General features: G+C 33.7%; 1 protein-coding gene across 3 annotated transcripts; it reads right to left on the bottom strand.

Annotated features, from left to right (window-relative positions):
* Positions 1-1,522: 1,522 nt before the first annotated feature.
* Positions 1,523-6,246, bottom strand: LOC105702704 (hsp70-binding protein 1). Of its 3 annotated transcripts, none has more exons than XM_012430470.2 (6): positions 6,064-6,246; positions 5,418-5,639; positions 3,672-3,903; positions 2,625-3,027; positions 2,283-2,520; positions 1,904-2,114 (listed from the first exon to the last, which is right to left on the bottom strand). In XM_012430470.2, exons 3-6 carry the CDS (start codon positions 3,894-3,896, stop codon positions 1,904-1,906), a joined length of 1,077 nt encoding a protein of 358 aa, XP_012285893.1. In that variant the 5' UTR covers positions 3,897-3,903; positions 5,418-5,639; positions 6,064-6,246. The 3 variants fall into 3 exon arrangements, with proteins under 3 accessions (XP_012285892.1, XP_012285893.1, XP_012285894.1); XM_012430471.2 differs by having other exon boundaries at positions 5,472-5,639; XM_012430469.2 differs by lacking the exon at positions 5,418-5,639 and having other exon boundaries at positions 1,523-2,114; positions 6,064-6,243.
* Between the last annotated feature and the right edge of the window lie 5,241 nt (positions 6,247-11,487).

Here is an 11,487-nt window from a genome sequence, read left to right as displayed (position 1 = left end):
TTGTTTTCAAATTGAGTTTCTAATTTTATTTATATGGTTAGATTTAGTTTATATATTTTTTTTATTTTATAAGATGAAGTAGAAAACTGAACATTTTCCCAGACATTATTCCGAGGCAAAACAAATTTTTTGGAATGGATGTACTTGTATTATGTGGGGGAAAATATACTATGACATTTGGGAAAAATAACTGATTAGAGTTTTAATAGTATGAAAGTACTATTGTATTTGGCAAAGATAATTGATTTCCATTGTTGAGCTATTTTTGTAATTGAAGTCGGAAATAAAAATGTATTTGGCAAAGTTTTTTTTACACCGTAGGTGTTTTTTGAAGAGATACAGTTATACCTGAATATTTTCCTTTGGAAATAAATAAAACTTTATAATTAACATTTTTTTTAACGATATTTATTACTTTTTAGCTTTTTTTTACTTTATAGCTTTTTAGCTTGGACTTTATGGGAGTACTGAAAAAAACTGTTACTTGTTTGAAGATACCTAAAATATAAATAAAAGAAACAAATGTTGTCATAAATTTTCAATATTCTCGGTAACTGACCGTATCTTTCAAATTTACCTTCTCCAATTTTATATTACCGAGAATTTTCGAACTCTAGCCCTGCCCGTGAGTAATCTCCCAACTCAACTCTGTGGCTAACGTGTTTTTAGAGCAAAAATTTAGTTGCATCTAAGCGTCACAAATGGCGACATTGGTCCTAAGCAGTTGTTTGAATAACGAATTCATGGGACTTCGACAGTTTTCCATCGATCTCTTTATCATTACTTCACCGAAATGACGTATGGAACGCTTGAGTTTGTTAATTCTCAACGTAGGCTGTAAAAGACCAACACAAATATAAATGTCGGTAACGGGACGCGCCAGGTTATGTTACCATTTGAGTATCCAAAATGGCGTTACTACCAAAAAGGGTATAGATGAATTTTGTTTTATCGACGTTGACTAACACTTTGAGTGCCACGCGAATTTATAAGGAAATCCCCGTTAGGCCACGCGATTTTTTAGTTTTATACTATATTTTACACTGTCAATCACCGGCGACTGTCACGGCCTGAACGGAAAGTTCAGTGTCAGTCACCGATGACTGACGTGGCACTCAACGTGTTAAGGTGAAGTGAAACACGTCGAGGAACTTGATCGACGTCGGTAATGAAGATTTTACTAAATGCCTACGTTACCGACGTTCGCTTTTATTTTGACAGCTGTGTTAAATTCTATTGGGTATTGTACCAAATGGCATACTCCACCTGTCGTTTTCGTACAATAATTATAAAGAAATCGAAGTAAAACTCTGTAGATACACATGTAGAAAACTAAGTATGTTACATGACGTATTATACTTACTCAACCCTGTTCTTACGTCCATGGTGTACACTTGCGTGCGTCTAGCGTTATTAATATAGCAAGATACCTCGAGGTCATCTTCCGGCCATGCCTCTAAGGGCATCGCTTTGAAGGGCATACGACATTTACGCAACTTATGTAAAGTATAATATTTAATCACTAATCTAATAACTTTTAATCAGCACTGGAGTTTTGATGAATATACGAATTAACAACGTTTGAAGCTCATTGTCAGCTACATGTATAAGTGTTAAATCACTGTTACTTCGAATTGTAATCTTAAAATCAACTTTGTTATAAAAATGGAGTCGATACTACTCGATATAATTGTAATCTTAAAATCAACTTTGTTATAAAAATGGAGTCGATACTACTCGATATAATTGTAATCTTAAAATCAACTTTGTTATAAAAATGGAGTCGATACTACAGAATGTCTACTTTCTTTAATAAATCTGTAAAACACAGTTATATTTAGGAAAGCAGTTGATTGTTAGGCAAACAAAAAAAATATCGTTCGTATATTAATTTTTCATTCAATTATCTTTCCTGGTCAGTTTCTTGATTACAAAACACCTTTTCGAACAGATTGTTGCAAGTGTACACTTCATCCATGGCCCCGGTAAGTTTTGCTTCATTCACATATTTTTCTAAAGTCTGCTTTAAACATAGATCAGATCGGCGACATTCTTCTAATGCAGGTAAATAATCATTATCAACAAGGCCAGCAAGAACCATCAATAATTGTTCCCTGGAATAAGAAAATGTAACATTAAACTTTCATTTCTTTTAAGTTTTTTTAGGTTAAGAATGCGAGTAATAGAAAATGCTAAAGAAACATATATTCACTTTCTATTCCTTACAACTATATTTGATATCTATAACTATTATAACGGTATGAAAAAAAGATTAATATTACCTTGTATCAGGTAAAAGATGTTGCATTGCTAATAAGCCAGCTATTTGTTCCACTAACCCCATTTTGACCAATGTAGCTTTAACGGTATCTGTATTTTCCTTATTACATAAGGACGACAGAAAAAATGCAGACTTAATCTGTAATTTCTCAATAGAACTTTGCATCGCTCTTAAGAGAACGGAATAACCATCATGGTTGTCAAAATATTTTAAAGAATCAGGATGTCCGCGAACTAAACCTAGAATTAAAAAATATTATTTCCATGTACTGTGCATAACAAGTAACAGATAAGTTTCCATGCTCATAACGAAATGTATCTGTTCATGTATTAATTTTACTTACAAGATACAGCATATAAAGCCTTAATTCTAGCTAATTCGGACTCATCCGAATCTACCATGTTTAATAATATCGGCATCAGTTCTGCTTCTAGTATTTTTTCTTGACAAAATGGATTATTCTGAGTAAGTTCAGCAATAATTTCTGCTGCTCGCCATCTAATACTGCTATGTGTAGAGTTGAGACACGACTTCAAGATAGGAAAACCTCCAATTTTATAAAAGTCGTTGGCAAGATCTATGTTACCAACAAAGTCTGCAATTCTTTCTAAAGCCAGTTCATGCTCTGTAGGGTCATCGTCACTTCTCAACTCATTTACATTTAATAACGTTTTCATTGCATTCTGCAATTCTTCTACCAAATTTATGGTCATAGAAGATAGGGCTGCATTTAGGAAATCCTTCGTCTGAAAGCAAATAAAGAATATTAAATAAAAATAAGCTATATTACATCAAAGATCCAGTAGGATCTCACGGAAAGTCCTAAGTGACTTTAAGGAAGAGGATACACGAGCGTGCTGCATGTTAGTAGAACAAATGTTTTATACTAGATTGAAATACCCGAGCAGAAAACGAACGCTTTCTTAAGGTGAAGTGAAACACGTCGAGGAACGTGATCGATATCGGTAAAAAAGATTTTTCTAAATATCTACGTTGCCGACGTTCGTTTTTATATTAAGAGCTATGTCGAATTATATTGGGGATTGTACTAAATGGTATACTCCACCTGTCGTTTTCGAACAATAATTATAAAGAAATCGAAGTAAAACTCCAGAAATCCTCTAGATTTGAGGTTTCTAAGGCCTTAATTGACTACAGAGGGATATTTGGCGCCATCTGTGATTTCCATGTCAACTAAAATTTCACTCCGAGACCTCATATTACCGTCGTTTTAGCATAGCAGCGCATAAGACACTTTTTTTGCCTTTAACCCGTTTAAATGCGAGTTTATCGATTATTAGTGTTCTAAATTGTCGTACATTTGTCCTGACATTTTCGTTTCCCATATTAGAACTTAAACATATTTAGCCAATTAAGTAAGTCGAATTACCTCTTGGTCCAGTGGTTGAAATTGCGAACTATGTGGAGCATCTTCACTTCTAGTTGCTTCCATGGCAAACCTCAGAAGCCCTTGTAAATTACTGGGCTGTCTTGGTTGATTAGGTACGATTTCAATTGCATCATTGGGGACATTTGGAAACCGGGGTCCTTCAATGGCAAGTGGCCGAGTATTGTTAGACGCATTACTGCATCCATCGTTATCATTTGAATTCATATTATCACTAAAATATAAGAATAATTAATTAAAGAGATGTTAATATAAACAAAGTAAATAAAAATGACAACATGGGCTATATATCCTCTCCTGATATAACCCAAAGGGTTGCAAAAGAACTCTCAAAGACAATTAGTTTAATATGTCAAATACAATCAACACATGATTTTAGCTTAAATACACAAATTACAAATCATCATTTAAGTTATCTGACATTAATGTTTGCAGCGTAAAAATATATGAAATTGTTTAAAGATGCCTATAACAATAAAACTGCAGCATCTCATGTAAGATATTACCAAAAGACAGCAATTATAAGTCTGTTAAAAGGTCTTGTTAGTATCCGTGACACATTCAACTCTCATTAACATACACATTGTCAGTTTATCTAAACCACCCCACTTATATCAAACACTACAGTCACACACTACTTCACATTAACCCTTAGAACTCCGTTGGTTCCGCTACGGAGACATCCATTATAATGTTCCAAAACTCGGGGAGTGCTAAAGTTTAAAACATTATACACTAATAGATTAAGATATATATCTCTTAAATTATATAATATCTAAAATATACGGCTTCAGTTATTTAAATCTATTTGAAATCCTAAGGTGCCCTTCCTTTGAGGATGACAGTTCTTCCATTCATCGGTATCTATATTGGATTTTGGCATAGATTTGAGTCCGATACCAAAGTTCTCCCACTACAAACAACATTCTCATGGATGGCATCTTCCAGAGGCCTCCCAAAGTGACCAAGACAACTTCCTTGTTTTTCTCTAACACTTCTCTAGGCATACAACTTATCCAATAATTTTCTTCCCATTTTATTGTCTTTCCCGATAGACAAGTGATGCAAATTTTCATCAAATTTGCCTCATAAAATATCGTGAAATGAGTCATGAGGGTGTTGCTTATGAGTTCTCATCTCAAACTCATACCTACAGTACACAATGTGAATAAAAAATACTTAAATACAAAACAAAGTTAATTACAAGCAATGTCTCAATGTATATACGCATATGTACAGTTAAATTTATCTCACGCAATGTTGACAAACAATTGCAGTGTCTGTAGCTCATATTTGAGTCATGGCACGATGGAAACAGGAATATGGAACATCATGTTTATCTCACATTTATAGTATTACCTAACTTCATATGATGTGCGCAAATTAATATCATGGAATGATATTATAGCTCCTGTTAAACTTTCCATAAATTTTCAGTTCATAAATGTCGATTATGGCATAACTGGTATATGACGCAAGTGTGTGGTAAATATATTGCTGTAACCATTTGACGAATATACCGCAAATTTTTATTCAACGTTATTGTATAATATGCATACATACATTACAGACATTTCACGCAGCAAATGGTCTGTAAATTGCTTGTAAATCCATTTTCCTTGTCATATAATGATCATGTATTTCTATTTGGATTTGGTACGTTTATTAACCTTTATTGCTCCGTTTCCTTAGCTACGGAGACATTTATCATAACGTGACAAAACTTACAGAGCGCTAAGGGTTAATACTCTGCATGGTCACTCATCAGGTAGCAGTAAATACTTTGAGTATTTTTACAGCACTATCACTTGTTTAAATAAGGGGTAGTCACATGAAAACATCCATCTGCTGTACATTTTTTCGATTCATCCTCTTAAGACCTTTTCAAATTCTGATCATCTTAGAATTCAAAATGAACACATCGAAACATTTTTTAGATTACGATGAAAACTGGAATCAACATATGAAAGCATAAAGCCTCATTTAATTTCCACTAAATGAACATCAAGTCATGGTATATATTACGTCGTCGGCAAAGTCAAGATGCATCTTCGTAACAGATGGCATAAAAAAACATGCGTCATGACTTTTCCGACACCCAACACAATAATGGAAACACATTGCTACCTGCGTCTTATTTACTGTTATGACAAAATATTCCACTGAAAGTATCCTAATCACAAGTTCAGGTTGCATCCCAACAATCTTACAATCTTGTTCAATTCATCCTTCATATTTACTGAATTAAGCATAATAATAAACGCAGCTCTGATAGAACATATCATAATTCAACAAGGTCTGAGTTTTACAAAAGTACATTACGTACACTAATTGACTACACAATACTTAAAAAGAAAAAAGGACATAAACATACCTGCTCATGTTCTCTGATGACATATATACAATATAACACCAATTTTTACAGAAAAATCTTGTTAATATATAACTTAACAGCCAGTACCGGGATTTTGGCCACTCGCATGTTATTATCCGAGACAGAGATGCTGTCCGAGACTAGTGTTTGCAGCGACCTCTGGATCTATAATACCGGAAGTATGAACTAGCAAATTTCCCGCTATAAATTTAAATTGAATAAAATTCAGGGGGATAGTACGGTTTCCATGGCGACAAAGTTTGACAGATGGATATAGTTGTATATGATATGAACAAACATCATCTCAAAGGAAAAGTTGATATCTCAATTAGTTTGGGAGATATTAATTATTTTCTTTAATTTCAGATATTTTAATTTTTTTTTAAATATCTCGAATACTGTGCGAGATACAATAATATTTCATATAACCTTTTTCATAGAAAATATGATTCCTTAGAAGAAAGATAATACGCATTTTGATCTTATTTCGCATAGTTTTTTAGATATAATGGATTTAGTTGAAAATATCCATTGACACAACGATGAAGTCAATTTTTTCGAAGAAATATGTAAGATACGCGTGAACAACATACAGCCTTTTTATAGGGAATTCAATTTTCTAGACAACTACTTGTATGTATTTTTTTTGTATCTGTCGTAGTTTTAGAGATATGTGAGTCGAATTTCGAAGGGATGTGTCTTGAAAATTTTACAATCTGGGGGCTTGGAGGGCTAAGCCCTCCAGGAAAAAAATGATGTTATTTCATCATTAAAAAATCTAAAATAAAAATATCTAAATACAAAAAAATGTAGTAGTTTTGGTTGGACCTGTTTGTCAACGTTGGGCCCCGCCGATTCTTTCGTTTCCACGCTCCCTAGGCCTTAGGAATTATTGTCTGAGAATATAGTTATCTAATCTCGTTTAGTTTAGTTGTGGGGGGCGAAGCCCCCCAGCCGCGCATTTCTATCTGACGATGGGTAGGGATTGTGAATTAATTTCTAATATAATTTCTTTTATTTGATCATTTTCTGGCGTGTACTTACTATCGCATATACGAAATCATATTAATCAAGGAAAATAAAGCAAACATGATCTATAAATTTGAATTTAAATGTCAATCTGATTTCAACTGGATGAATTGGCGGGACCGAAACGTCATAGTACCCGATTTAAAGATGGCATCAACATTGTTAAATTTGGAAGACACACGTCCCCTCGAAATTCGACTCGCAGTATCTCTAAAATTACCACAGATACAAAAAAATACATACAAGCAATTTAATAGAAAATTGAATTCCCTACAAAAAAGGTTGTATGTTGTTCACTCATAACTTACATGTTTCATTCAAAAAATTGACATAATCGTTGTGTCAATAGATATTTTCAACTAACTGCATTATATCTAAAAAAAACTATGCAAGACACGATCAAAATGCATATTATCTTTCTTCTAGGGAATCACATTTTCTATCGAAGAGGTTATGTAAAATTGTATTGTATCTCGCACAGTATTCGAGATATTTAAAAAGATTAAAATATCCAAAATCAAAGAAAATAATTAATATCTCCCAAACTAATTGAGATATCAACTTTTCCTTTGAGATGATGTTTGTTCATATCATGGACAACAATAATCAACTGTGAAACCTTGACGCCACGGAAACGGTAAACTTGCCAAATTCAGAAACTATTATTTCAGAAAAAATGATCTAATATTACTATACATTTTACAGTTAATAAGGTCATGTAACATATTAGCTGTAAATCTTACAGTTATAATAATTTCTTTCAAATTATAACTTTATAATTTAGTTATAACCATCCCACACGGAACAACTACATATGGTATACGTATACAGGATGTCTGGCTAAAACATTCAGATGTGTAATAGATGTATACAAAAGTATACGGAATGTGCTGGGGCATGTACAAATGTCCGCGCCGTCAACATATAGTATATGTATTTTTGAACATTCAACTTTCATTTAATATACATTCCATATGGATAAAGTATGTTTATTATATGTAAACAAGATATATGGTAGACGTATCATGTATAGTAGACGTATATAAGATATCTGACACAGACGTATATACGTATAATAAACCAATAAATAAAAGTTTCAATAGATGGTATGCCTATATTCAAAAGTTTAACAGCCGTATACTGGACATATTATTCACGTATAATATTATGCGTATTTTATACATATATAAGACGTATTCCAAATGTAGGTGGAATAATTTAAAAAAGTATTATTTATTTTGCACTAAATGCATGGTTTTTTCGAAACAATTTACCACGATCTCTGTTCAGGAGCCTGAAATCTTTGAGATATACAAACATCTGACATTGAAAAAATCCCCATGGTGGTGACCGGGATTCGAACCCAAATCATTTAGGTAACAGACTATAATAGTGCTGACCACTGAGCTATCGTAGTTCTATGGATTATGCGACACGTTTCGTACATTAAAACACCACAGTAATAAGTTTAATTAAAATTTGGTTTAATCAATATCATTTATATTGCCAATCTCTGGCCAAAAATAAGGACAAGCATATAAGTTATATATATTTCTTGCAAATACTTTTACTTGTATAAGAAAACCGTCGCGCTCAAAACGATATGTCTCGTGATATAATTTTGATTTTGTATGAGCTTCACTTTCAGTCTGCAGTAGTCAGGTCGCACACCAATGAAGTATATAATGAACATGCAGCAAAGAAGCATTTAATGTACCATTTTATTTGAATACATGTAGGCACATATTATAAGCATTTGTTGTATTATGTACTTTATGGGTAGAAATAAATTTCCCTGTATGTTTGTTATTATACGTATGTAATATGTATGTATGTCATATGTATACGGCAAATTAATGTTCATTTCCTTAATATACGCGCAACTTACACATATTACATATCTTTTGCATGTGTGATATGTCAGACACAAGTGCGTCTTAAATAGAAGTATATTATACGTTTAGTATACGTCGTTTATTTTTGAAAACGTGGTCGCTCTAGGAACGTATAAAGTACGTATATCAAACATACGAATAAAATAATTTATATTTGTTTACATAGAATGTACGTATATTTTACGTGTGTGGCAGGTCAATTTTTCTTCCCTTAATATACGCACAACATACATCCATTATGTTTTCTGCATGTGAAATACTACACATACAAATTCTTGTTAAATAGAGATATATTATAAGTTTACTAAACGTATTTAATTGGTGCAAATTTTGATATTCTAGTAACATATTTAATACGTATAATGTACATCTAAAGTCCAATGGAATATTTTTGATTTTCCGTGAACATATATTATACGTATATTTTTAACTTCTGATATACTGAAATATCCCGCAGCTATGACAACATTCCATATACGTATAATAGAGCTTTTGTTCCGTGTGGGATTTCTTATCATTTATAAATTTTAAGTTTAATACAATATAACTTGAAATCATTATTTTCAATGGATCGGATTCGTAATATGAACAATTATTAATAATAATGGGATAAATAAAGATTTTTTTTATAATAATGTATGAGTTTCAAAGAAACATAACCCATAGTAATGTCATTTACATTCTACTTATCAAGTTACATACATCTATTGTAACTTTTCTTGCGTACTTGTCCCCCCCTTGATCGGTCGCGCCGTATCGCGCACTCGGGCGGTTACGGAGAACTTTATTTTACTTGCCTCTTCGGCTTACCCTAGATTTCCTTTCGGCAATCTCAGATTATCTAGGGCTTTCAATGGCGTTCACGCTTTAGTCTCAGCCTCTAAGCAGTTTTCTTCATTGAGAACCGTGTGAAGGTGAATACAGGATTTAAGGTGACGTGAAACACGTCGAGGATCTTGATCAACGTCGATAAAGAAGATTTTTCTAAATGCCTACGTTGCCGACGTTCGTTTTTATATTGACAGCTGGGTCGAATTATATTGGGTATTGTACCAAATGGCATATTCCACCTGTCGTTTTCGTACATTAATTATAAAGAAATCGAAGTAAAACTCCAGAAATCCTCTGGATTCATGCCTTCTGGGGCCCTAATTGACTGCGGAGGGACCCCCTGCGCCATCTGTGATTTCCAGGTCAATTAAATTTTCACTCCGAGACCTCGTATTACCATCGTTTTAGCAATGAAGCGCATACAACACTTTTTTGCCCTTATCCTGTTCAAATGCGAGTTTATCGATTACCAGAGTGTTCTAAATTGTCGTAAAATTGTCCTGACCCTTTCGATTCTCATATCAGAGCCTTCGATAATTGTATATCGATCGAAATATAAGAGTTCGACGGCATTTTGGTTCTGGTCTGGACTGAGTTAAAAATTTTTTTGGAAAATCCAAATTTTGAATGTGTCAGGACAATTCTTAGATGATCAAGAGTGATGTGTCAAAGTTTCGAACAGTTTGGTCTAATACCCTTAAAAAAAGTATTGTATTTGAATCGACTGATTTGAAGGTTATTTCACTTCACCTTAAATGTATCCCCTCAAAACTCCTCCAGTGTACAAAAATTTAGCCAAATACATTTATCTTTATTCAAGTAATTGCAAAAATAGCTCAAATTGCTCCCTTCCCATGAAAAGCTCAAATCAATTATTTTTGCTAAATATAAGTAGAACATTCATTCCATTAAAGTCTCAGCTAAAATCCTTTTGCCAAATGTCACACTATATTTGGTTTCACGTATGTTGCATGTACAAGATTTTCTGCTTCCTCAAACCGAAGAGAAATATTAAAAACTATATAGAAACAAATTAAAAAATTAGAAACTAAATTTGAAAACAATGGTTAATTTGGCGAGCACTCGAGGTATACTCCTAATATGATCACTTTGGTGCTCGCTAAATAAAATATTGCTTTCAAATTTAGTTTCTAATTTTGTTATATGTTCCAATATAGTTTCTAATATTTGTCTTCGGTTTGAGGAAGCAGAAAATGTTATATGTATTGTGACGTTATTTTTACTGATATAACTCCCAAACAAAACCCTGGCAATAAATGTTCCGACCCTCTGGTGAAGTCACAAATAAATAATAAAAAAATGGGGTCTCCGTCTTGTATTCGCTCAACAGCAATAACATTTTTGGGCGCCAGGCCCTCCAAAGGGCGAATCCGGAACTCGAACCGCACGGGTCCAATCCGTCGCGGCTCGCACCAGCGTACGGGAGCTCACGCACCAGCGATGAGCCTCCCAACCCACCCACGGATTCGCACCAACGTAAGGCCCGAATGGTTGGTCCCTCAACTAACAGAAGCGAAAATTATCCTAAAGTCCCAGACACGTGAAAATTGAACGGAAGGTAACGAAACGAGACGAGACGCAGCGTCGCCGACGACGAAAATTAACCGGACTAGCTCACAATCAGACCGGACGCCGCCGGAGCGCTTAG

This window comes from Orussus abietinus, unplaced genomic scaffold (assembly GCF_000612105.2).
Source record: "Orussus abietinus isolate OABI.00-Male unplaced genomic scaffold, Oabi_2.0 scaffold469, whole genome shotgun sequence".
NCBI classification, from domain to species: Eukaryota; Metazoa; Arthropoda; class Insecta; order Hymenoptera; family Orussidae; genus Orussus; species Orussus abietinus.
This window is presented reverse-complemented; position numbering and strand designations above follow the sequence as displayed.